The sequence below is a fragment of the Dioscorea cayenensis genome, chromosome 4 (assembly GCF_009730915.1).
Source record: "Dioscorea cayenensis subsp. rotundata cultivar TDr96_F1 chromosome 4, TDr96_F1_v2_PseudoChromosome.rev07_lg8_w22 25.fasta, whole genome shotgun sequence".
Taxonomy (NCBI): domain Eukaryota; kingdom Viridiplantae; phylum Streptophyta; class Magnoliopsida; order Dioscoreales; family Dioscoreaceae; genus Dioscorea; species Dioscorea cayenensis.
The window spans coordinates 20,198,648-20,225,874 of NC_052474.1; the positions used below are offsets into that span (position 1 = coordinate 20,198,648).

At 32.4% G+C, this 27,227-nt stretch overlaps 2 protein-coding genes and 1 long non-coding RNA gene across 3 annotated transcripts; all 3 read left to right on the forward strand.

Annotated features, from left to right (window-relative positions):
- The first annotated feature begins 659 nt into the window (after positions 1-659).
- On the forward strand, positions 660-1,700 carry LOC120258888. The gene is made up of 2 exons (XR_005536028.1): positions 660-872; positions 1,405-1,700. It is a non-coding gene; the product is annotated as an uncharacterized LOC120258888 (long non-coding RNA).
- Positions 1,701-4,576: 2,876 nt separating this feature from the next.
- Positions 4,577-16,322, forward strand: LOC120258886 (ran-binding protein M homolog). Its single transcript, XM_039266349.1, has 11 exons — positions 4,577-5,019; positions 6,385-6,534; positions 6,971-7,057; positions 8,308-8,353; positions 9,394-9,470; positions 10,292-10,436; positions 11,941-12,009; positions 12,178-12,237; positions 12,672-12,758; positions 13,868-14,133; positions 16,116-16,322. Exons 1-10 carry the CDS (start codon positions 4,694-4,696, stop codon positions 14,126-14,128), a joined length of 1,308 nt encoding a protein of 435 aa, XP_039122283.1. The 5' UTR covers positions 4,577-4,693; the 3' UTR covers positions 14,129-14,133; positions 16,116-16,322.
- Positions 16,323-17,787: 1,465 nt separating this feature from the next.
- Positions 17,788-21,746, forward strand: LOC120258887 (clavaminate synthase-like protein At3g21360). Its single transcript, XM_039266350.1, has 3 exons — positions 17,788-18,167; positions 18,316-18,587; positions 21,321-21,746. The coding sequence occupies exons 1-3, from the start codon at positions 18,159-18,161 to the stop codon at positions 21,664-21,666; spliced, it is 627 nt and encodes a 208-aa protein (XP_039122284.1). The 5' UTR covers positions 17,788-18,158; the 3' UTR covers positions 21,667-21,746.
- Positions 21,747-27,227: the final 5,481 nt, after the last annotated feature.

A 27,227-nucleotide genomic window follows, 5' to 3' on the forward strand; every position in this document is an offset into this window, starting at 1 on the left:
TTTTGTTTGCTTTTCAATCTTTTTAATATAAAATTCGTCTTTTTGGTTTTTATATTTGTACATTTTTATCATTTTGGTCCCTTCAATTGGCGGATTTGCCCATTTATTTCTTTCAGCTGATAAACTGGAGGGACTAAAAATGATGAAAATGTGTAAACATAAAGACCAAAAGGGCGGATTTTACAGTTAAAAGATGAAAAATGTGCAAATATGAGTACAAAAAGACAGATTTTATATTAGAAGGACTAAAAAGGCTGAAAACACAAAATAGAGGAACTATTTTGATATTTACATCATATAATAATATATGATACAATATAATAATAAAATCTTCCATTAAAATAAGAGAGTTGAAAGTTCTGCTTTGGGAGCCTTGGGAGTTTTGTTATTGTTGCTTCATCATCTGTATTTGGTAATTCGTTATTGTTTATCTTAAGATTATGTTTGAATTTATCATTTTATATTTTTAGTTTTTATTATAATTAATGATTTATTTTATTATTAAAATTGCATAAATGTAATATTTGTGAATATATAGGTTCAAACGGTCTTTCTAATCGAGCTTCAAACGAGCTTTTCTTTTTACTCACGAAGATGAGCTTGAACTCATGAAAGCTCGGCTTGACTTGAGTACACCCCATGTTTAATTAATTAATTAATTAATTAATTATGTATTATAAATTCAGAGATTTTCAAAACGCCGATCGGGAAACTGAGGACGTCCTCAAAATTCTAGGGTTTCTCAGCAACGTCGCAGAAGGGTTTCGAGAGCAACGGAAACATCATCGGTGATGGAGGTCGATCCGGAACCGTATCCGTAGCAGCTAGACACTAGCGAGTTGGTGCAGTTCGCTAGGATTTGAGATCTTTAGGTACACTACTTCTATTATAGATGCACACATGTATCCTTTAGTTGGAATCTGTAATTTTTGTACTTTAAATTTCAAAATCTTGTCAAGTTTTGTTTGACATTTGATTCGTGCCAAATGTTTGTGCTAGGCTCATATGTTTATTGAATGTCTCATTATCTCTACATGGCACTTTTTTGTTGACGCTTAATTGAATTTATGTGGGAACTGCTTGTTATATCCGTGTAATTGTTCCAATTGAAAAATTTGCATTAGTGGCATAAGAGTAACATACTCCTGCAAATGTGAGTCAAATTAAACATTTGTGGGTAAATTGAATATATGTGTCTGTTTGTGTGTGGCTGTGTATGTGTCTGTGTGTATATATATATATATATATTTGGCACTGCATTAAAAGCCGCTTCAAATAAGCTGAATTTTAACCTACGCATTATGCTACTTGCTGGGGCATATTGCTGCTGAATTGATTGTTACATTCAAATTGATTTCACAACTTTTTTTCTGCTATAACAAGGTTATTGTTCATTTTTTGCAGCTGGGATTTTGACAGTTGTGGCTATCATGGGGATGATGGGTGTCTTTTCTTAGAACGAACGTATCGAAAACCTTTTGGCCCAACATTTGCCACCTGGTGATATTGTCGGTGCTGGTATTGATTATGCCTCAAAAAAGTTCTACTTCATGTAAGTTTGGTTAGGCATGTTAACTATTAGAAGCATTTGAAGCATGTTTAACCAAGAGGAGAAAATGAGAGAGTGATTTGGATTATTGTAATACATATGCTTGTTTGTTGTGGACTGTCTTAGAAATTATATGTAGGACATTGGCATATAGATGGGCGCCTTAATGCATGTGTTGGAGGTCTAGTCACATATTTTGATTTTATATTAATTTTAGGGTAAATTACATAATTGGTCAGTAAACTATCCACGAGTTTCTATTTTGGTCACTGAACTTATGAATTCTTTTAATCTGGTCATCGTCACCAATGCCATCAACGGTCATCTGACTTGGCTCCCTGTCATCAGGGGCTAACCACGTCAGCACATCCCCCAAGTTAAAGGACTTTTATTTCCATTTCTTTTTTCTTTCTCCTTTTTTTCTTAAATACTTTGACCCTGATCTTCCTTCCTTCATGGTGTTGGCCAATAAAGTAGATCGCTGGAATGATGGATGTGTGGATGAGGAGGCTGAGATATGTTCTTTTTCTTTTAGTTCTTCCTATCTCCTTTGTACTTTATATACCTCTATTTTACACCCTAAATAAGTTAAGAAAAAGAAAGAAAATTTAAATTGTCTTAATATAATGAGAAGAAATTACCGATTAAAAGAAGCTATTGTTTGAGAAAGACATAGTAATGCCTTAATATTTGGTATTCAGTCTCATTAGTATCTTATGTTCCTTGTCATGCTATTGAGTATCTTATGCTTTTTCTAAGGAGAAATCTAAAAAAAGCATCATACACATGACTGCTAGCTTGAATAGTAAAGCCATGCATTTTGTTTTCTTTTCATGTGTTTTTATTTAATTTGAGTAGCACTAGCAACAGGGGAGTATGAACCACCTATTCCAGTCCTATCCTGGAGCCCCAACCACTTACACATGGTATCCATGAGTCATAAACAAAAGACATGCTACATGTTTTTGCCTAGCTCAAGCTTGGCTGAACAAGTTTTTGCCTAGCTTGTGCTCGTTTTGTGCTAGTTCCAGCTTAAACTAGGGTATTCTTTATTCGTTAAATTTTACCAGTCAATGCAGCATGGCATTGCATGATGGAGTGTGGCTGTGGTTGAGCAAGTGGTTAGAATTCTGTTTTGGTTTTAGTGAGAATTGTTATGTCCTTCTAAATAAGTTAAATATTTTACAAAACCCTTCATAATGCTTGAAGTTGCATGATGAGGTGTGATATGGTGGGAAGTGGCAGAGTGCAGCAAGGTAAGGGTATTCAACCAACATGATAAAACCGATGAACCGAATCAAACCTAAGGCAATTCTACAGTTCGGTTCCTTCTTTTTTACTCCAATCAGTTTGGTTCAGGTTGATAAAAAACTGAATAAAACTGAACCGAACCAATTTCTCCAGTTTTTTCACTTTTGCCATGAGCAGGGAGTTTTTTTTTTTTTCTCATCATCGGTTTGGTTTGGCTTGGGTTAAAATTGCACCCATAACTGAATCAAACTGGCCTGTGAATACCCTACAGTAAGGTGCATGGCATTGGGCGAAGTGGTATGATGTGGTGCATGTTTGTGCTCTACGTTTCGAAGTTCTGTCAGGGTATGTGACCAACATTTTAGTTTTAATTATCTTTTTGAACTTTCTGTTTGTCCTTTTTTGGTAATGTAAAACATTTCCATGTAAGCATGTTTTATGCATTAGCATTAGTGAATGTCTCCGTGAAATGCTTGTTAAATCAGTGCAGCTGTGTAGGGTGTAAGTGATAATTTAATACGGCTCCTTACTTCGCATACTTCTGAAAATGTGACCCAAAGCATTATGATGCTTATTGATGCATATTGTCACTGAATTGGTTGTTACATTCAAATTGGTTTCATATCTTTTCCTGCTACAAAGGTTTATAGTTAATGTTTATCTTTTGCAGTTGGGAAAAGTGATGGTTGTAGAGATCATGGTGATGATGGGACTTTTACACCGGACAGGGATATGGAAAGCCTTTCGGCCAAAACATTTGCAAAACTACATGCCTCAATCTTGAGTTCTTCCTCACATGAATCTGGTTATAGAACCTATAAATATGTTGTCTTAGTGGGTGGACTTTGGACCTGTATGCAGGAGTTGGTTCTTGTGTTGCCAAAGCCCAGTTTTGTATTTGTTTGCATATTAATTATCCAATTTGTGCTTTGCAGACAAAAAAAGCTTGTGAGCATGTTTTTTGAAAGTTCCTTTGTGGATTATATCTGGCTTTGCCATTTGGCAATGAAATTTGTTCAAATTATTGTTGGTTTTATAACATTTCTGATGCTTGGGATTAAGTCGACGTCTATTGTATTCTTCATTATTTTCAACAGGCCTTTAAGTTTGTGAAAACAAGCAGTTTTAATTCATGTGGAAATTTTTAATTTGGAATAACTCTTAAAATAGTTTCTCTATTATGGTCTTATTATTTTTTTTAGTTCTTGTATTATGAAATACATTTATTTGGTCCCTTTATTTTTTTAATTGGAAAATATTGGTACTTACTCTAACAATAATCATTATTATCGTTTATTTTCACTGATGTGGCATTTACTAATACTGACGTGACCACATTTAATATAAAAAACCAATGAATGACTTAAGATATTAGTAAAGATTTTCATGTCGGTGTTAGTAGATGCTATATTAGCATAATCCAAAATGATGTGGAAATTTTTATTAATATTTTAAGTCATTTATTAGTTTATTTTATATTAAATATTGCATGTCAGTGTTAGCGGATGTTATGTTGGTGAAAATATCCTCGACAATGATGATGGTAAAAATTTTGTTTATGTGTGTATTATATTCAATCTAAAAATAAATAAAAAAGAATATATATATATATATATAAAAAATATAATAATAAAATTTTTCATTAAACTAAGAAAGTTGAAAGTTTTGCTTTAGTTGGGAGCCTTGAGCTCAAAGAAAGCTTTAATTAATTAATTAATTATTGAAAAATGTTTTTTTTGTTAATATTAATTGATTTATTTATTTATTAATTATTGGAAATTCGGAGATTACCAAGCCGCCGTTCAGGAAATTGAAGACGTCCTCAAAATTCTAGGGTTTCTCAGCAACGTCGCAGAAGGGTTTCGACTTTCGAGAGCAACGGAAGCATCATTGATGATGGAGGTCGATCCGATGGGTCTTGTCCCTCTGCCGTCGACGAGCAGCTCCGATGACCAGGCCATGCCGATTGATCCGTCTCCGTCGCAGCTAGACACTACCGCGTTGGTGCCTTTCGTTAGGGTCTCCACGGATAAGCTGACGGCGAGCTATACGGGATCGGGCACGGGCGACTTCGATGTTGGTGGTGTTCGTGCTGATCGGCCGGTGCCGGGTGGGAGGATGGCGTACTACTTCGAGATGTTGGTGAAGAACTCTGGGGAGAAGGGATGCGTTGCAATTGGGTTTGGACATGAGAATTACAATTTGAGGAGGCAACCAGGGTAAGAATCTTGTATTTTTTAGTACCCTCATTGGTTCTGATAATCAAAGGTCGGATTTTTGGGTGGGATTTGTCTCTCTTTGAGATTTGAATAGTGTGTGTGCGTGTGTGTGTTTTTTTCTTCAAATTTTCTTGTTTAGATATCAAACTTGTGGCGTCTGAGACATCTGTGGCCCCCGTTCTAGATTCTAGGGCATGCAACATTAGAGGTTTTATGATGTATTTGTTTGTTGAGTTTTCAATCGAAAGCTTGACAAAACTTTTTAAATTTTAGGTATGGTATTTAAATTGGTTGGTTAGAAAAAGTATAGCAAGTCAGTGGAAATGGGAGCTCGTGAGTGTGCTGTTTCGTGATCATCTATTTAGAATGTTGGATGCATATAGATATTGATGTGAGAATGCACTCTAGATTTATATTTTTTTCACACTGTAGACGAAAAGGTTCTAACCTGAACACAATTAATGGTATTCGGCCTCCGTCCATCGGGGAAGTGACTCTTCCGAGCTTGTGTCGGAGCAGAGGAGGTGCTGAAGTAGCTGAGTTTTCAGCTCTTTTAACTGAAAAAGGAACACGAAGAGACTCTGCCATGGGTCTGCTAATACCAAAATAAATCACTCCATGTTACTTAACCTAGCCTGAATGCATGATTGTAGTTATCTCTACATCCCTGTTCTCCATGTCCCATTTAGTGTTTGATGACCTCATTTCAGTTGGAATTTGAGGTCGAGAAGAGTTTCCCACTTCACAGAATCCTTTAGTTGAGATTTGAGAGCTTTATGTGCACTACATCTATTATAGATGCTCACATGCATACTTCAGTATATATTGATGCATTTATGTTGTTTGTCAAGAAGAATTTCTTTACACTTATCAGTTAGAAAATCTGTAATTTTTGTATTTTAAATTTCAAAATCCTGTCAAGTTTTGTTTTACGTTTGATTTGTGCCAAATGTTTGTGCTAGGCTCATTTGTTTATTGAATGTCTCATTATCTCTACATGGCACTTTTTTGTTGACACTAAATTGAATTTATGTGGGAAATGCTTGTTATATCCATGTAATCGTTCCGATTGAAAAGTTTGCATTAGTGGCATAAGAGTAACATACTACTGAAAATGTGAGTCAAATTAAACATCTGTGGGTAAATTGAATATATGTGTCTGTTTGTGTGTGGCTGTGTGTGTGTATATATATATATATTTGGCACTGCATTAAAAGCCGTTTCAAATACTTATGTGTAAGCTGAATTTTAACCTATGCAGTATGCTACTTGCTGGGGCATATTGCTGCTGAATTGGTTGTTACATTCAAATTGATTTCTCAACCTTTTTCTTCTATAACAAGGTTATTGTTCATTTTTTTGCAGTTGGGACATTGACAGTTGTGGATATCATGGGGATGATGGGTGTCTTTTCACTGCAGAAGGAGGTTATGGAAAACCTTTTGGCCCAACATTTTCCACTGGTGATACTGTCGGTGCTGGTATTAATTATGCCTCAAAAGAGTTCTTCTTCACGTAAGTATGGTTAGGCATGTTAACTATTAGAAGCATTTGAAGCATGTTTAACCAAGAGGAGAAAATGAGAAAGTGGTTTGGATTGTTGTAGTACATATGCTTGTTTGTTGTGGACTGTCTTAGAAATTATATGTAGGGCATTGGCATATAGATGGGCGTGTGGATGCATGTGTTGGAGGTCTAATCACAGATTTTGATTTGCATATCAATTTTATGAGTCCTTCTTTGCAAAATAATGGAAATCTTATTGGAAGTGTCTCCATGGATATGCATGGACATGTGGATGTGGCATCTAAGTTTTAATGGAAAAAAAAAGTTGCTTGTTTGGATGTATGCATGGATGCCATGTGTTTTTCTGTCTCTCATATTTGCTTTTTAACTATTTTATTTGTATATTATTGTTATTATTATTAATTTTTTGTGTCCTGGTTTGTAGGAAAAACGGAAAGCTTGTTGGGAATGTCCGCTTGGATATCAAAGGCCCACTGTACCCACTTGTTGCTCTTCATAGCCCAAACGAAGAGTATGCTATACCTTCAATTATCTATACCTTCAATTATTTCTCTTGATTAATCATGGACATGTTATATTATACTATGGGGCCATTTGGTTTGCGGTAATGTGCAAACATTATTGCGCTTTTATGTCGTAATTTATGCATATTACCACGTTTAGCACAACAGTAATAGTAATATTGATGGTAATATGAGATTACCAATTGTGAAATATTACTAAAGAACTTGGTAATAATATTACCATCAAAACATGTATCTATCTTGGATTACCGAGTGGTGGTAATCTGAAAATATTTTTTTGGACAAATCTACCCCAATTGATTTTTAATATATATATGTATATGTATATTTATGTATATATATATCTATATACATATATGTCTATACATACATACATAAGTATATATGGTTATATATGTATATTCATATATGTATATATGTGTATATATATACCCATATATATTTTTATATATACATATACATACCTAAATGTAGGTGTGTGTATAAATACACATATGCATATACATATATGCATGTGTATACATATATGTATAGCTATATGTACATATGTATACATGTATGTATATATACATACAAACATATATATATGTCAGGCTTTTTATAATATCAAGATATATATATATATATATATATATATATATATATATGTATGTATGTATATGCTTTATATATACATATATGTATAATGTGTTATGTATATATGTGTGTGGTCCGTATTAGTAGACCTTTTTTTTTTAAGGCTCAAGGATATTTTGGGAATTTTGACATTTGACCAAGTTGATTACTATGACCAACCAAACACCTAAATGAAGTATTCCTAATAATATGAGTTCCCAACCAAATATAGTTATATGAAATTACTACAATATTCTTAGGTATGTAATATTTCCAAGAATCCCAACCTTATCATCAAGGTAATCTCATTATGTGGTAATATACCATTACCACGAACCAAACGACCCTTTTTTGCCTGATTTTGATTCTATTCAAATTGTGCATGGACTATTACTCCACTGTTCATTTCCTTCTTTGGAGATAGTAAACTACAATTTCTGGCTGGAAAATCGAAATTTAACTTTAGGAGTTATTTTTTTCGGACTTTGGATTTGTAATATTTATTAAACTATTTTGATCTATGATTAGAATGCTAATATAATCTGAATGCTAATTTAAGAGGTTATTTATGTTTCTGGGACCTGAGATTTTGAAATTAGATTTTCTTATGTGAATACAACAGGATATACGTGAATTTCGGGCAACAACCACTTCTTTTCAGTTTTGAGGTGCATTTTTCTTCTTCTTTTTGCTATATTTGTTAAATACATATATTTTGATTTGGTGGTAAATAAACTTCTAGTTGTAGATGTTACGTTTCGTTGTCTTGAATTGTCCTTTTGTGGTAGTTGAAAATTGAAATGTCATTAATAAGTGCAATTTATTCACATTTTTTGTATGGCTTGACTATTATCACCAATCAAGACTTAAAAAGAAAAATAATAGTGTTGATTGGGCCCTTTAATTATGAATGACGGGCCTATGGCAAGCTTTTGCACTTGAAATATTGATGAAAATATCAACTGGAGATATTTCAGCATCACAAACATATGACTCGTGTGACATACAAAGATGTGTAAGTTGTAAGAGAGTTATTAGTTTAAGATAAATGCGGTTTGTGGATTCATTATTGTTTTTGTTCAGGTTGGATATGGGGTTTATTTTAGTCTTTAGAAGAGGTGATCATCTTATATTGAGTTACAATCTTTTCTGAGATGGGATTTTGACATTTCAGTTGATTTCTATAAATCCTTCTTCAGTACTTATAGACTTGACACGAAATGCTTGGTTGCGCTTGTTCGGTCTTCAATATGATATTTCTCCTGCACAATTTCAAAAGTTATCCTAGTTACCTGGTTACTTTGGGAATTGGGATTCATGGCCTGATATAGGTTGTTTATTTTGTAATGGTCTGATTGGTACTTTTGGTTTTATCTGTTTGTTACCTGCCTTGCAAAACCTTTATGACATAGCTTTGTTATTTGCTTACTGAGATGGCATAGGTGGTCAATTTCACAACCTTATGGGACGTGCTTTGAAACATAATGCACAGCAATAATTATTTTTTAGAGATATCTTTTAATGATAAAGTGATAAGTCATCTTCCACGCATCAAGTACTCTTAGTAACATCAATTTTTTTCAATGATATTAAGGACTGTATTTGGCTTGTCATTGTTAGGTAATTTCTTCAAACTATTGATGGTTCAATACAATTTCTGATGCTTAGTTTTGAGAAGTATCTTTTGCACTCTTCATGTTTTCAACAGGCTTTTATGTTAGAGGAACGTCTAAAACAGCAAGCTTTGATTCAAAAATCATCTTTACCACCTAATGCTTGTCATCGGTATGAGATAGCCTTAAATTATCTCTTTTCTGTTCTTGTGAAGCTAATTGTATTTCTTAATGGTGCATATTTTTGAATGTTGGGTTGACAAGTTGACATGGAATGCAACTCCTTTTTAGTGATATTGCCTGTAAACATTGGATTTATAGGAGATGATATAACTTGTTGAAGCTTCTTATAATGAATACATGTGAAACCACAATTTATCCAGCACAATACTTTCATTTTATTTTCAGTATATTGTTTTCTCTTGTACTTGTAATTCAAGGATTTTTATGGAGATATTTTGAGTGAATGGGCTTTGCTCCTTGAGATAATGGTTTCAGGTTAAAATTTGTTAAAGCATCTCCGCCTGAAAGATTTCAGTAGTTTTTCTTGTTTGATTTTATTTTTCACACTCCCCACAAAAAAAAAAAGACAAAGAAAAATCATTCAAAAATTGACATGAATTTTAGTAATAACTTGTTTTGCATTGACTTACTAGAGGTGCACCTGTTTACTGAGCGTATTTATTTCAGTCTTACTTTTTGGCACTCCTAGGCTTCAATTAATCTCGAACTCTTAATGTTGGTTGCTTTTTAAATTTCAATTTTCTTGCTATTCTTTGGGTCTCTAGGTTTATTCTATTGCACTATTTGTATAGATGCTTTACATTGTATTGTTTATTTTCTATTGAATAGCTTTGCCTTCCATGTGAGATGTTGTTATTGAAGGGTATCCCTCACGTTATCAACTATTTATCATCATTTTTACTGTTGCAATCTTTTCTTGTGAATCTACTTGTAAACTTCGCTTGTTGTGTGATGTTGTTTACCATTCAGGATAATTCGTTCCTATTTGCTGCACTATGGATATCAAGATACTGTTGATGCATTTGAAAAAGAAAGTGAAATTTGTTGTCAGCCAAATACTGTGGAAGATGAACAGGATGGTTATGCACTAAATCACAGGAAGATTCTGCGTGAGGTACACAGACTAATACCAACTGTCACCCCCACATGTTTGTAGTTTCTGTGTAAATAAGAGAATAATTGATTTATACTCTTTTCTTTGGGGAATCACGTTATAGTTGCAATTTTACATGTACCTTTATCTAATGTTCATTTATGATCCCGGTTCCCAGCTAAATTGTGATCTTTAGTTCAATGCCATGCTATTGAGTATCTTATGCTTTTTCTAAGGATAAATCTTAAAAAAATATCATACACATGACTGCTAGCTTGAATAGGAAAGCCATGTATTTGTTTTCTTTTCATGTGTTTTTATTTAATTTGAGTAGCACTAGCAACAGGGGAGTATGAACCACCTATTCCAGTCCTATCCTGCAGCCCCAACCCAGTCTTTGAAGTTTGAACCTGACTCAATCTCCAATGGCCAAACTTTCATAAAACCCATCCTTGAACCCTTGGGGGGACAAGGATTCCAGATCCCACCCTGATTCACTGCCGAGACGGGAATTTCCCATCCTGACCCTTTTCCCATTCAAATATTCAATAATTCTAGTTATAAGCACTACTTAAGTAGTTATTATTGATTAGTTATTAATAATAAATACCAAATTAATTATGTTTAATGTAATGTTTATATTATTAACATGATGGGAACTGGAGCTGGGTCCCTTTCTCGTACTTGATTAAAATCCTAAAACTCAGGTTTCTGTGAGGTCAGTGTTGGATAAGATTCTGTTACCATTTCTAAAATTGTTCTTAAACTTTTTTTTTTAAAATAATTTCTCATAGGAATATCTGCTATTTATTGTCTGAGTGTGTTCAAAAAAGCTGAAGTCAAAAATCCCACTATAGCTTTGATGTGGTAATCAATGGATAAATTGTGGTCATAATCCCATATAGTTCAATCTCTCTTCATAGTGGGTTTGCTAAAGATAGACCGTGATCATAATTTCATATGGTTAGTCTATGTGCAAAATTATTTTGTAGTCCCTCAATGAGGAGAGGATTACTAATGGAAAGCTTTTTGATGTCCCTCTGCTATCATTGCTAAGAATTTCACATGCCTAGCTTCATTTTGAGTGTGTGGGCATAATATAGTTTAGTCTATCAGCATTGTGGATTTGTTATCTTAGCATACACCATTTATCTGAACACAAGTCGGATGAGCTTCTCCACCTTGTGCCTTTGAACACAACTTGCTACCTTTTATATATATATATATATATATATAAGGTTTTGTAACTTGCTTTATTATATGTTTTGGAAAATTATTAAACAATATAGAAGCATTTGCTGTGTACTTTCTCTGATTTGGTCATTTGTGCTGCTCTTTATTATCGGCTACTCTTCATTGGCACCTATTTAGAGAATTCTTCTTAGAGCATAATATGGCTAGGCGGTATCCAAATTCATATCTGGGAAACCTGATCAATGAAAGAAACTGCTTTGGCTATTTCCATCTGAAATATTAGTTCTAAATGTTGTGCATTATTATTTACCCATTATTTATCTTGATGAAGCATATCAAGAAGGGGGAGATTGGTCTTGTATTTGATAAGCTTCGAGAGTGGTATCCTCAGGTTGTGGAGGTAAACTTCATGATTTATTTCATATATCTACATGAATTACTATTTAACTACAGTTCATAAGCTTGGGTGAACAGGGTTCACGCTTAAAACTATACTTAGTTGTAGTTTCAAAGTTTCAAAATTAAACTCTATACAAATAACTGACTGACAAATTCTTGCTTTCTGCAGAATGAAACATCCGCTGTCTGTTTCCTGCTTCATTCACAAAAGTTTATAGGATATGTTCGGGTAAGTCATTTAGTTAAATAATGCATCTTAATCCCTTGAAGCATTAAAGTATTTTGGATTACATTTTTGCTGAATGATAGCCTTTTACTGTTCTCAAATATGTCACTTTATTGTTTCTGGATGCGTAGGCCTTTTTAGGGGAAAATAATTAGTGATGAATGTGTTCTAATGCGAAGTGGAAGAATCTTATATGTGGATCATTTTCTCTTGTCTTCTTCAAAACATTGCCCCTTTCCATGTTCCTAATTAATGAACACCTTCCCTCATTCCAACAAGAAAATTTGGCTGATTTTATTTATTTATTTATTTATTTTTCTGAGAATAAATTTTCAGTTCGAAATGTCTCACAAGTGGTTTTTCTTGATGTTTTGTGTAGCAATATATCAGACACTACTTTGTTTTAATTTTGTTGACTAATTTAATCTGATGCATAGGCTGGTGAACTGATCGAAGCTGTGGACTATGCTCGCATTGAACTGGCAAAGTTTTTGAAGATCAATTTTTTTGCCGATCTTCTTGAGGTACTGTATATATTTGAGATCTGAGTTTCCTTATTTCAACAATTCTACATATATAAATTCTGTTAGCAGACTGCTTAAACTCAGGATTATACTCTGATTCTGCAGTACTTCTTTGATGCATTGAGCATTGAATATGAGACCTTTTCCCAATTATAAGGCTGAAGTGTTTGTGGCCTAATACTTAAGGACTCCCTCCGTCTTTATATAAATATCTCGAAATAACAGAATTGCTTAGATTACGAAAGTTGGTTTCTAAAATTTAATAAAAATTTTATTTCACTTTCCATCTAGGGCTGTAAACATGCAGAGCTTGATCGGGTGTGCCGAGCTTGAGCTTGGCTCCAAATTAAGTACCTTGAGCTCAAAATTAATTTGGAAAAAACTTGTTCAAGCTCGGCTTGATTTTTAATTTCTGATCAAATCTCTAGTCTGGCTTAATTTATCTCAAAATTAAAATCAAATAGATTTATTTTTGAGAGTTTAAATCATAGTAGTTATAGGTTGAAACTATAGCCTCATTTATAATATGATTGTTATTTTTAAAGATGAATATAAAAATTATATATTATTTTTAATATAATAACATATTATATAATTATATTATTTATTCTAAAAATATATAAAACATTATAATATATTTATATATGTCCTAGCTCAAAATTAATTTCAAGATTGATCTCGATTCGGAAGCTTGAAATTTTGTGTGAACCTCAAGATTTTACAGACTTGAGCTTGAGCTATTGCCCACAAATAACTTGATTAAGTGACGACCCTAGCTAGTTGTATGATTATATCCGAGTGGTCATCATCATCTAGTAATTCACAAGGATTCTGTCATGGTTCATAAGAACCTTGCTTTATATACAGAGAGTATCATGAAATATGTTTACCTGACGTTTAATTACTGTAAACAGTGGTAATTAATTCCATTAAGTACTACTGACTATGACAATGATAATCAGCATCGAACCATATCATTAGTCACTTGAAATCTTATATTTCTAGGTAATAATCCCAGTGAGTTAATTTTATGGATGAACATTTGTGTGCATATTCCTAATGAAGTCTGTTCCCACTTCTTTGGATGATTTTTTTCATTCCCTTGACAGGATATCTTTGGACTCTTAGCATACACTGACCCTACAACATCATGCACTTGGTACCAACTCGGCATGTGCCACCCTGAGTTTGTCGCCGATGCTGTCAATGTGATGGTCCTGTCTACAAACCCTAACTTAAAAAACCCCAAGAATTGCGCTGCTTCTCGTCTAGAGAAGCTATTGAGGCAGGTGACTGTCTGCAGCTCGGAAAATGGAGATCGAGCCGTGTTCGATCTTCATCCAGAACTATGGAATGGTTCGAAGATATAAGTTCGGTAAGCCTTTTTTTTTTCTTCTCACAGCATTAATGCTGCAAGTAGAGATAATATATTTAAGTGGTTTAACAAATGCTAATCCAATAATGTTAGTAACCAGGATATAACCATATATAGGTTTTAGCATTTACTCAGCAAACAGGCTGGTCTTATGTAGACAATGTAATAAAATAAAATGTTCATAGACCGATATGGATTTTTTTATATTTATTCTTGTAAAGAATTATACAGTAGATGTACTCTCAGAAAAGTTATACTTGTATATTTCTTGTCAATAATTATGTGATGTAGGACATTAAATTATACTTGGCCAAAGGGTTGGGCTTGACTTGCCTACTACCATCATGTCGAGTTGCAGGTTAAAATTATATGTAATTTTTATTGTTAATTCATACCGGCCCACAAACAATTAGATTAACGGATATTTAGTTTTTATTTTAGTTTTGGATCTATTGGTTTCTAGGATAAGGTACTTAGAGTCCTATAAAAAGGTACAATTTTTCCAATTAATGTTTATATACACAAATATTTGAATTTGAATTTGAGTTCTCGTGTAAAAAACTTAGTGTTATTTAGATCAACCCTAGTTGGTATGCAGGTATTTATTTGCCCCATTGGTATTATATTAATGAGCAATATAGGTTTATAAAAGTAGGTTTTTCGAATGATGTAGATACCAAGTGATTCATGTCATTTTTTGTTTATAAACTGCAAATTCAAATAATTATAAATCTTTAAACTCTAAAATTATAAAACATTATAAAATCTTAAAATTTTAAACTCAAAATACTATAGAACTCTATTTCTAAAATTCTAAAAACTTAAACTTTAAATCTTAAATCTCAAACCTTAAAAAGTAAATTACAAATCTCAACCGGGTTTTTGGTATACTGTTTATGATTAAATATTTAGATGATAAAGAGAAATTAAATTTATAGAAAGAATGACGCGGATGTTGATGTGGATGTCAATTTGGTATCTATGTTATTCGGAAAAACTATTTGAAAACTTACTTTATAAGAAAATCATTATTCTATTGATGAGTTCATTCTTTATCAACTCATTTATGCGAGTTTATTTTTTAAATTATAATTTCTAAAATTATATGAAGTAATCTATGAAAAAAAATATCAAATTTTGAATTCTTTTAAGTAGCTTATATGGTGATTCGTTAAAAATATTCATTTTAATTAATTATTAAAATTGAATGAGGAAAGATAACTATTAGATGGCCTGGTGATAAGCCACTTAAATAGGATGAGTGAGGCGAATTCTCGTGTTGCATAGTAATGTGTAAATACTGTTTATCAACTATTCACTAGTTTTAATGTGGGAGGAGCTATATTTTTTACTCCTCATAGTGGGGATTTATCACACATCGTTGAGTTATGATATTTGATATATCATCTTGAGCGTATGTGACAAGGTATTATTGTCCTATGTATTAGTTCACCTTATATGATAAATTTTTAGATAATTGTTAAGTTTTTTCTTTTTAACTATTTTTTGTGAGGTAGTGTTCAAAATAAATAAATAAAATAAAATAAAATAAAATGCTTCTCTTGCTATTAAGTTATGTATGTGCATCAAACACATACCAACAACGCTGACGTTGCTAATATCTGTAAGCTCATATATTTATTTAGATAGAAGTTTTTTTTACATAAATTGAAGTCACCAAATAGAGTATTAAGCTCATATATTTAGATAGAATTGTTTTTGCATAAATTGAAGTCACCAAATAGAGTCTAACAACAATATCATATATTAAAAAAATATATATTAAAATATACGCATATAAAATATTTGTACATAAAATAAAAGAGGACCTTTGACACCGAAGAAAGCATCTAATTATCAACAATAAAGAGCAAATATACAAATATAAATCAACACTTTCTTTTGCCAACCAAAGAAGAACACACACAATTAAACAAACAAATGATGGACATATGATACAATTGTTCTTGTCTTGCTTTCAGGGAATTTCTCCAACGTTCAATCAATCCATGATATGATCTCTGTGAAGCTATCCATCACATTAGGCCGCTTGTGAATCAACTTATGCATTAGTTTTATTGTTCTTGTGAATGAGACCATTTATTGTTCTGTATTTGTGAAAAACTTCATTGGTAGTATGGAGTATGTGTTTGATACGCCAACACGATACTCGCTTTTGGTTTTTTTTATTTGTCTTATTTTAGAGATTTTTATCTTTTTACTTGTCCATTTAAAAATTTTTGAAACACTAAATATTGATTTTGCAAATTTATTTATTTATTTTTATCTTTTTTACTTGTTCATTTAAAAAGTTCTATAAATTTTTAGGTTCTTTTTTTTTTTACTCATTTCAATCTCCATCGACTAAAATTGAACAATTTACAGTAATAATAATAGAAAAAAATGCATTTAAAAGATTGTTAAAGTTACATTTAGAAATTAACCGTAAGATTAAATACATAATGAAACTGAGAAAATAATTGAAAATGTTAAAAACTGAAAATTGACAAGGAAATCTTTGGGAAAAAAAATAGAAAAAGAAAAACTTTCGCTACTAATGACTAAGATTAATGAGAAATTTCTCTGAATTTTCTATAAATTTTTTTCTTGTGAGAATGGTGATGAATTTCCAAATGAAAACAATGGAATCCTAACTAATGTGTCTAGGACCATTGTATCATTGCATCATCCCTTGATTCTACTGCCAACCATATCAGGACTTGCTTGGATATATATATATATATATATATTGATAAAATTGCTGGGATATTTTCTAAAATATTGAAAAAGAATATGTCTGAAAATTGATGCATAAAATTATAGTGATGGTGGCATACTGGTAAAATTAATTGATCATGCATTACTATCCTTGTGTGTGGTTGACACTTATTATTGATAACCCTTGTTGTCATTGTAAATTAATAATAAGAAATTATTCTTATTTGCTGTCTTCTTAGACCATTTCCAATATATGACTCAAATTTCAAACCCACATTTAAATTTGACCTCAAATTTGGAGTTTGGTATAGGATGATTCCAAATTTGGGGTTTCACATGAATATTAATTTTTTACATAATTTATTATTATTACTATTGTAATTAAAATTATAAAGTAAATAATTTATTAATATAATTATAAGTAGTCATTATATACCTATAATATTAATTTGTGTGTAATTAATTACTTAATTAATAATACAACTATTAATTAAATTAATTTATGATAAATTTTTGAAACTGAAATAGTTAAAATTTTATTGAAAATAATCTTAATAAAAACTAATACAATGTAAAAACTAATTATATTAAACCAACAACAATCCGTCTAGATTGTCGAAATAGTTTTTAAAAAAATTTGATGCTGAAGAAAATGATTATTAAAAATATAAAAAAATATTTTTGTAAATATATTTTATTGAGGTAAAATTTGAAGTTTGTGTTCTGAAGAAAATGGTTATTAAAAATATAAAAAAATATTTTTGTAAATATATTTTATTGAGGTAAAATTTGAAGTTTGTGTTTGAAGTATAATTTACGGCAGCAGAATTAAATTTAAAATTTGAGATAAAAATTTGGTTAGTGGATTGGGATGGCTTTATAGCCAAACACTATAAGCACCATCATTATATCCCTATTATCACAGAGAGAGAGAGAGAGAGAGAGAGAGAGATGGAGTTTGTGAAAGGGAGCATAGAAGGAGAGAAGGAGTTCAATGGAAAAGTGTTTCCTTTAACTCTGGTTCCTCCTCAAAGGAATGATATAAAAAACAGTTGGAAAGATTTGGTGGAGATGGTGAAGAAGGGGAAGGAGAAGCTTTCAGAGTGTTTGAGTGATCAACTGATCATGGTGCCATACTTTTCAGAGGATTCAAGGTGGAGAGTGGTGAAGAGTTTGAGAAGGTGGTAGAGTCCTTTGGATGGGATGAGTTCCCTTATGAAGGTGCTGCTGATAGGAACAAAGTGGCTTCTAGAATCTACACTGCTAATGAAGCCCCTCTTCATGTTTTCATTAACTTTCACCATGAGATGGCTTTGGTAATTAAACTACTTTCACCAACTCTTCAATTCTATATATATATATATATATATATTAACATAGTTGGTATATATAAACTATAAGAAAATAGTAATAATATTGATGGTATGATGGTTTTGCAAATTATATATATATATATATATATAGATAAGGAAGTTTGCACCGAAAATTTTCTTCTATTGTTTGGAACCGGCGCCGGAAGGTGGGGAGACGGCAATAGTGAGGAGTGATGTGATAGTGGAGGAGATGGAAAAGAAGGTGCCGGAGGTGGTGGAGAAGCTCACCGGAGAGGGATTCAAGTTTGTTCTTCATACAAAGGTTCCTTATAAGCATGGCAATCATGATGGCTTAGATGATACTAATACTACAGTGTGGCAACGCATGCTTAAAACCAAGGACAAGCTTGAAGCTCAAAAGAGGTGACTCTTTCTCTTTTTTTTTTTAATTATTATTTTTTTACAAAGTTGATAAGTAACAAAATAAATATAAAAAAACCATAAAAGTAATATGAATTTGATTCTATGCCATGTAATGGCGTGGGATGTTGTTGAGTTGTCTAATGGTGCGAGGACCATTGAATATGACCGGGATTTGATGTTTTGAAAAATAAAAATACTGATTAGACAACACTAAATAATATAAAGTAATATTAGCTAGTTTGCTAAGGGATTTATTCATGAGAAAGAATAGATTAAAAGAGGACACACTTCTTATGTTTTTAAAGAATTCTTTTTATATTATTATGGTATTTAAGAATTATATATAATGATTAAAATAAGTATCTCATTTATGGTAAATATGTTTTGTCATTTTTATGAATGATATGTATTTACAAATAATTTAATAGTTGTGTATTAGACGCGGTAAATATTTTTTAAGAATTTTGATTTAAATGACATATATAGTTGAGGTATTTTATGTCATATGGACATTAAGATCCATAAAAATAAATCCCGAAGCATTATAGTTCTGTCTCAAGAATCTACATCTAAAAAAAAATTTAAGAGATTTTGAATGAAATTAATGTTATGCAGCTTATTTATAATTTATTATAAATAGTGATATGTTTTAGGAGAGAACAACTAGAAAACATTATGTATTCTTAACTCTTTGAAAGCCTTATGTATGTATAGATCGATTTGCCCCATATCTAGCATTGCATTTGTTATTACAATGTTATAAACATGTCATAGTAATATTTAAGATTGTGTTAGCTTTGTTAATCCTCTCAAATCAATAATTGGTTACTTTTTATAGTTGACAACAAAGCCATCTTTTGAAGAAATGCTTTATTTTAATTGATACTACTTCCCTTGAAGCTAAGTTTATGAAGGTATTCCGGTAGGGTATATGGTTGAAAATTTTCACATTTGGCTGTGATTAAAAATTTTTCCTCTAACCCATTATGGTTGAACAGTATCAATTCACTTCTTGTGTTCTTGGCTAATGGAATGATTATTCATTACATTAATATTGAATTGGTGAATATTGTGGATCCTTTAAACATAATGCATGAATTTAAGTTGTCTAAATATCATATACAAAACAAGTTGGACTTAGTTCTTTTTTCTATGTTTAATATTTGAGTAGTAGGCTATGTTAGATAACATATACTTATTATAAAACTCTTATATGTTTGTTTTGCCTTCTCATTTAGGTGTACATAATTATTTTTGTGAATGACAATTATTAAGTTTTATGCATATTTATTCATGCATTGGCTCTGAATAATTAAGCATTAATTTTTTATTTTAATAAAATATTTTATAGAAGTTATGTATTAATAAGAAAGGTTCTATTATGATGTATGAAAGATAATACTCAATTTTACTTCAAAATTTAAAGTAGAGTTAACTCTTTCATTGAAAATATTAGATTAAAATCAACATTAGGCCTAGTCCTTAATTTATTGTTCTTGTGAATATTTTACCCATTGACGAAAAAACAATATAGATTGAAAATAATGTAGAAATTAGTCTATTGTAATCTACAAAGGTGAAATTAAACATTTAATATTCTACTTATTCAAATTACTATAGCTTGATATATATATATATATATATATATGCCTCTGCATGTTATCTATGCAATAAAGACTTTTTGTGTATATATCATATTCTATTAGATTTTCCATCACTCACCGTCACCCTATTTTGGATGTGTTTACTAAATAAAAAAAATTAAATAACCTTATCCCAATCAAACGCAAATCAAAGGTCAAATTTTATATTATATATATATATATATATTTGAGTTTTCAAGTAGAATTAATCTTGATAAAAAGATTATATAAAGACTAATACCACTGTGATTTTGAAATATATATTATCGAGATTAGTCTGTTGTGCTTGGTCTTTAAGAGTGTCATTAGACATCTAGTATTCTACTTATTTAAATTACTATGGTTGATGGTATGCATCATTAATTTACTAAAAATTGTCCACATAGATGCCCTATTCTATCAAATTTTTTTAACATTAACCATCACAGTGTTGGATGCTTACTAATTGTAGAGAAAATTGGATAATCCTCACCCCCAACCAAACACAAATCAAATGTTTATTTTTTGTTTTTTAATTTTTTACATTTTACATTTATACAAGAGTAAATTAATGTAGTTACATCCTTCATGCATTATTTGATGCTCGTCCAACAAAATTTAGTTAAGCATGCAAGGCACATGATGCCTTAATATTGACTTTCTCCGTTGTTTTATTTGTCATATTTTGGAGCTCTTTTCTGTTCTTTTTTATTAATTGCATTAGAAATTTTGTCCAGCATTAAATAATATTTTTTCAAATTTATAATTTAATGTACTAGTGCAATTTTCAATAAATCACAATCAACTAAGCATTAAATAATATACTTCACTTAGTTGAATTTTAAATAGAGGGAGTTTTGGAAAATAATAAATTTTTTTATAAAATATAGATACCCAACTAATTTTAACCAATTTTTTTTAATTGGTGTGAATTAGATAAATGTGATAAGTAAAAAGAAATGAAAAGAGTATTAATTAAGGTGTGTTTTGTGCTTAATTAGTTTCTGATATATATATATACATATATACATATATATATATATATATATATATATATATTATAAAAACATATAAAGAAAGAAACATAGTAACTAATTATAATGAACCGCAGGGCGTTGGAGACACTTGCATGCAATGCAGTGAAGTTCAATGAGGATGGAACGGCAGAGTTCACTTACGGTCCAATGAACCCAATCAAAGAGTTCAACGGGAAAAGGGTCTGGTTCAACACCATACTTGGTTACCAAACCTCTGAACGTGATGGCCGTGTTAGTTTCACCGATGGGACCTCGATACCGACCGCCGCCACCGACACATACTCCGCCGTGCTCGAGGCCAATTGTGTCGACATCAAGTGGTTGAAGGGAGACGTGCTCTTGGTCGACAACCTTGCCTTGCAGCATGCCCGCCGTGCCGGCAAGCCACCCCGTTCCGTTCTCGTCTCCCTCTGCATCTAATGTCTTAGCCACCACAATATATATATATATATATATATATAAATGTGGTCTATCAATCTATCTATTTATCTATCTATTTGTTTGGCGCGCATGTTTCTTTTTTCATCAACTAGTCTCCTCGCCACCCTTTATGAATATTTATTAATTTAAAGAGACTTTATACTTTATTCAATCTTGAAAATAAAGATAAAAAAACATATAAAACATGTTAGTTCCGCCGGTGTGGTTTGTGAGTTTTAGTGAACACTCAAGCACTTATAGATCTCACACAAACCATCAAAGAAAGTTCACACAAACAAAACAAGAAGGAGACACACAAAATTAGTAACCCAGTTCGGCATCCACTCGCCTACGTCTGGGGGGCCAAGCCCGGAGATAAACAATCCACTAAAAAAGGTAAAAATACATGAGTACAAATACTTGTCACTCACACTCTCAATGAAGATCACTACCTTTTCTAGATTGTCTAGTGCTCGCTACCTCTCCTTCAAGAGACACTCAAGAGTCACACCTACAATCTACGAGCAAAGTGAGCTTTATATGGACGCCTCAACGTCCCCAAATATAGCACATACCTCTTTTTAGAATCTCCACGGCTACTAATTTAAAAACATGTCGAAATTAGTCGCAGTAACTCCCTCGTTGTAACTATGAATTGCATCACGTACCCCGATCGACGACTGATCGAAGTTCTGCCACGCTGCGGACGACCTCAAGACCCATCAACCTCCCGGTCATGCTTTAGTCCGAGTTGATGCGACCAAATCTCCCGATCCCGACCGCCTGCAACTAGCCTACCTTCTCGGCTTCCTCATCACGCAGCCCCTCGCAAGGGGCGCACGCCCTTGATGCGTCTTCATGAAACTTGCCAAACTTAGTCTTCAATCTTCCAAGTTTGGTCTTCAAAGATTCTCCAAACTTGATCTTCAATAAACCCAAGTTTGGTCCTCAAATCTTGCCTTCAATAGACTTCAATCAATCTTCATCAAGGATTCTTCAAATCAAATCTTCAATTAGTCTTCATTCCATATTTAGTCTTCAATCACATCTCCTAAATATGGTCTTGAATAACTCCACCAAGATCTTCAAGATGTCTTGCCTTGCAAGCCAAGACTCATTGCCATGTCACCATAATCTCCATGTCATCAATTTTGCCATGTCACATAGATTGCCACGTCATCTTGACTATGTGTCAAATCATGCCAATAATAGTGCGGTTGCACTAACAAAACCAAAATTACATCCAATATATGTGCACATGAGGATAACCTACAGATGAACAAAGGGTAATTAATACATGACGATCAATATCCTGATGATAGTTATGATTATCAAATGTTTCTCCCGAAGAGGCTTGCAATAAAAACTTTAAATATGTTCGTACTTTACAAAAAATTACAGATGATATTGAAATTAGTTCACAAATGCTAAAGAAGAAACAAATAATTTTATATGCATATTTTATAAAAGAGTAAAATTTAAAAATAGAAGTTCTTTAAAAAAAATTCAATGTTATGAATTTTATATAGTACTTTTTTATACTTTTGTTGAATTATTAATTTATATTTTGGTTGAGCTCTAAAGAATTTTTTAAAAAAATTATTATCTTATACTTTTATCGAAATCATTAATTTAGCACATTAACCTGAATCAAAATAGAAAAAATCTTATTTAATCAAGAATATTAATTTATTTATTAAGGTTTTGCTATATTTATATTTATTTTTTATTCGTCTATTATATTTTAAACTTTTTCAATAAACTTCCATGCTATTCCTTATTTGGGGTTAAATCTAACTAACATCTTCACTATTTTACCTTCTTTTGTTTCTATAACTTTTCCCATATTATTGGAAAATGAATTACTTTTTTTTTTTGTCGGGATTAAGCTTACATAACTAAATAAAAAAAATTCTAACAAGCACTTGGAAAGATAATGATAATCAAACGCATATTTATCAAGTTAAATCAGGTCCGTCTGATACATATATACCATTTGAGATAATAAGCTCATTAAATGATGAAACAATGAGCATGATAGGTTATATACAAACTTATAATATACACCATGATATTAACAAGTTAGAATGGTAAACCCTTAATAAATGTGTATTGATAACATTATAACATGAGAGTTAAATCAATCATGAGTCAGCAATGAATTGATTGCATACCTTTTGAAATGTCGGATGAAAAAAAAAAAAGCAAGATTTTGAAATGATAATTGAATGTTTATAAAGATTTTTCGATTGGTAGACACATTTGACAACAAAATTAAAAAAATATTTTGTGATCCGCTTAAAACATAATTAACATTATGCACCAATAATAATATTTTGGTTTATTGGTATAAATTCCTCGTATGTAGACATATAGTATATTTAAAAAATTAACATGAGCCTTTTACTGTACTTAATTACTTTGTAAAAAAAAATAATTAATACTATTGTGATTGGATGATTTTGAAATGATTTAAAAATTATTATTAATATTAAATTAAGATTAACAGTTGTGTTGTGTAATAAACATATAATCAACAATGTGAGACGGTGTGATTAAATGATAATTGAAAGGGAAAATTACTGTTCACCCCTCGTAATTTTCAAAACTTCCCAAAAACCCCCTCCTACTTTTACACACCACGACTGACCCCTTCCAGTTAGTGTTTAACTTCCCTTTTACCCCTACCGCTCACTTCAAATGGGTTCATGTTGTGAAATCCCATTTTTGGCCCACTGAAAAATGGTGGGAAAGGAAAGCGCCAAATCACATCAGTATTCAACCTTTTGCAGAGCACTTTTCTGGTTTCGATAGACAATGCCAAGGAGTTGCATTACATCTTTTGTTGTTCTCCTCATTATCATACTCGAAATATATAAATCGGTTTCTCGAGCGAGAAAATGAAATTGATTTCCATCGGATTGGTCGAGTGCACTTCGTCTTCGAATGAGTACGTAGTCGATTTTATTGTCGGGCGGAGCATGTGCCATTGTCAGTCTTTCTCGTTTATGGTTGTAAAAAGTTGTATTACGACGAGAAGAACGATGATTACGACTGAGTTCATTTCGTTGTAGAAAGTTCTTCTCGTTTATGGTTATTTATTTGTATATTTTTAAATAATGTTTAACTATTTGCTATTATCCGTTTAAATATTTTACTAATATGTTTTAATAATTGTCATATCCGTTTAATACTTCCCATCTCCGGGTTTAACATTATCTTTACATGTATAACTATTCATAAGCGTGTAAATTCTCAAAAGTCTACTGCGTAAAAGCGGTGATCTTTTTCGTTTGATCCGAATTGTTGGCATGTGGCACGTGGCGGTGGCGAGAGTTATGGTATCCCGTGCGTAAGAATTAATGACGGCATTAATTCTTATGCCTGCAGCATAAATCTCCCGAACACTCGTTCGTTCTCATCGATCGATGTCGACGCTTGTCGTTTAACTTTTTTTCTCGGATACTGAAGAGTCGACCTGCTGTGGACTTCACACCATAAATAACCAGGAAGAACCCTCCCCATGGACAACCACTCCTCGTCGTCCTCATCCTCCTCCTCCTCCTCCTCCTCCTCTTCCTCCTCTTCCACTGGGACAACCACTCTATCCGAAAGGATGTTTCGTGAGCCTTCTTCCCTTATCTTGAGAATCAATTAGCCGTAATCACCGAACTAGTTAAACTATCTTTTTCACATGAGCCGAAATCCTCATAATTGCACGAATGCGGAGGATTCTCCAGTGATGGATGACGGGAAAAGCAATTAAAGAAGCATTTCGACTTGGGTAAGAAAAAGAAAGTTTTTCAGCGTGTGCGTGATTGCGGAGGATTCTCTAGAGGAGGAGATCGTGAAACATCCTTTAAGACGGGGATTGACATTTACCACTGAGACTTTTCACATTAACGTTTAAGAAAATGGCGTCGGTGTCACAACTTTTTACGTTACGTGTTTAACTATCAGGATCGATCGTTTAAGTCCCTACCATGACACATTGATTAATAGTCGTTTTTTCATGAATGTGTGTTGTTTAACCTTTTTTTAATGTTGATGCGTTTTTGCGAGTTCAAGTTGATGCGCTTGTTATGCAACGGCCGTGAGCATTCGAATGTCTGAGACACTTGTTTTAGATTATCACGGTCGAGTCGTGAGTGTCCAAAAGTCCGAGCGGACGTTGTAAATGTTGTAAATGTTGTAAATCTTTTAGTAAATGTTGTAAATGTTGTAAATCTTTTATAAATAAAAGCGAAACAATCGTGATTTGATCGTGAACTTCAGAAATTTAAGCGGAGACCTAGTAAAAAAACAATGTGGGAAACAAAAAGCGTCATTGTAAAGCAATAGAAAAAGTTAAACAATACTCAAGTTACTCTTTAAACAATGACAACGGTGTTTAAGAAAAATACGTAAATATGTTTAAAGCAGTGACTCGGGAGGTACCCATCTAGCAACGCGATGTCGGTGAAAGCATTCGATTTTAAACAATAACATATTATTTACATGATATAGACTTTAGTTAAAGCAGGTTAACCGTTATGTTTAAACACTATATGTATCTGTTTAAACATAAAAAAAGCTTGAGCGTTTACGAGAGACTCATGTTGAGTTGAGAACTTTCATTCGAACGATGACAATATGTCTTCCTCGCGACAATGACATATATTTCCCTTTTTCGCCCTTGGGATGGAGGGAAAAAAATACCGCCCAATCACATCACGTCTAGTCTAACCTCTATCATCAAGTTCTGCACTTTTTTTGTCTGCGATTCTGACTCATTTGTTCTTTACATCTTCTACTTCTTCTTACAGTCTTCGTTTTGTTCTTCATTTCATTTTGGTTTTGTACGATTTGGTTTTCGACCCAGATATATTATGGAGAGTTTTTGTGGTATTGCTAGATTGAACGGGAGGGAAGAGTGCTAATGTTCACGACTTTCGAGACTTCTTGGGAATTGGTGTTAGATGAGATATGTGAGCGATGGGGTCTCAAGTTTCTCTTGTCGGGGGTTAAGTTCATCACACCGGATGGATATAAAAGCGGTTTGCCCAATGAAAACGATGTTGACTTCCAGTGGATGTGTCACGTCCCACTCCATCTTCAAATGTCTTCAGTAGTTGATCTTGTCAGTCGAGGGGCAGAAAATGTGCCATTGCCGAATCCTAATGAAAAGCGAGGTTTTACTCGATTTCAGTAAGTTCCTTTTCTTTTTAATTATTCCAGGTTATGCAGGGATCATTATTGTTTAAATATGTCCGTCATCGGTTAACATATTGTACTAGTCCTTTACGTTATTAGTTAATTGTTTAAGTATTTAATTTAACGTTTAACTATTGTCATTATCGCTTAAACATTATATTCTCCGCTTAACATATTGATCTTTTCATTTGAGTAGTGTTTGGCAGGAATCTGATTCTGCGAGTGCTCCCATTCATCCCCACGGTGACCACGAGCGGTGTGGGATGTCTTCCTTCCCTCGTCGGATCATTCTGAAGTGTTGTCGTTGGATATTAATCGACGTTTTTGACTGTGTCGAACATTTTCGAGGGATGTACTTCAAATCATGC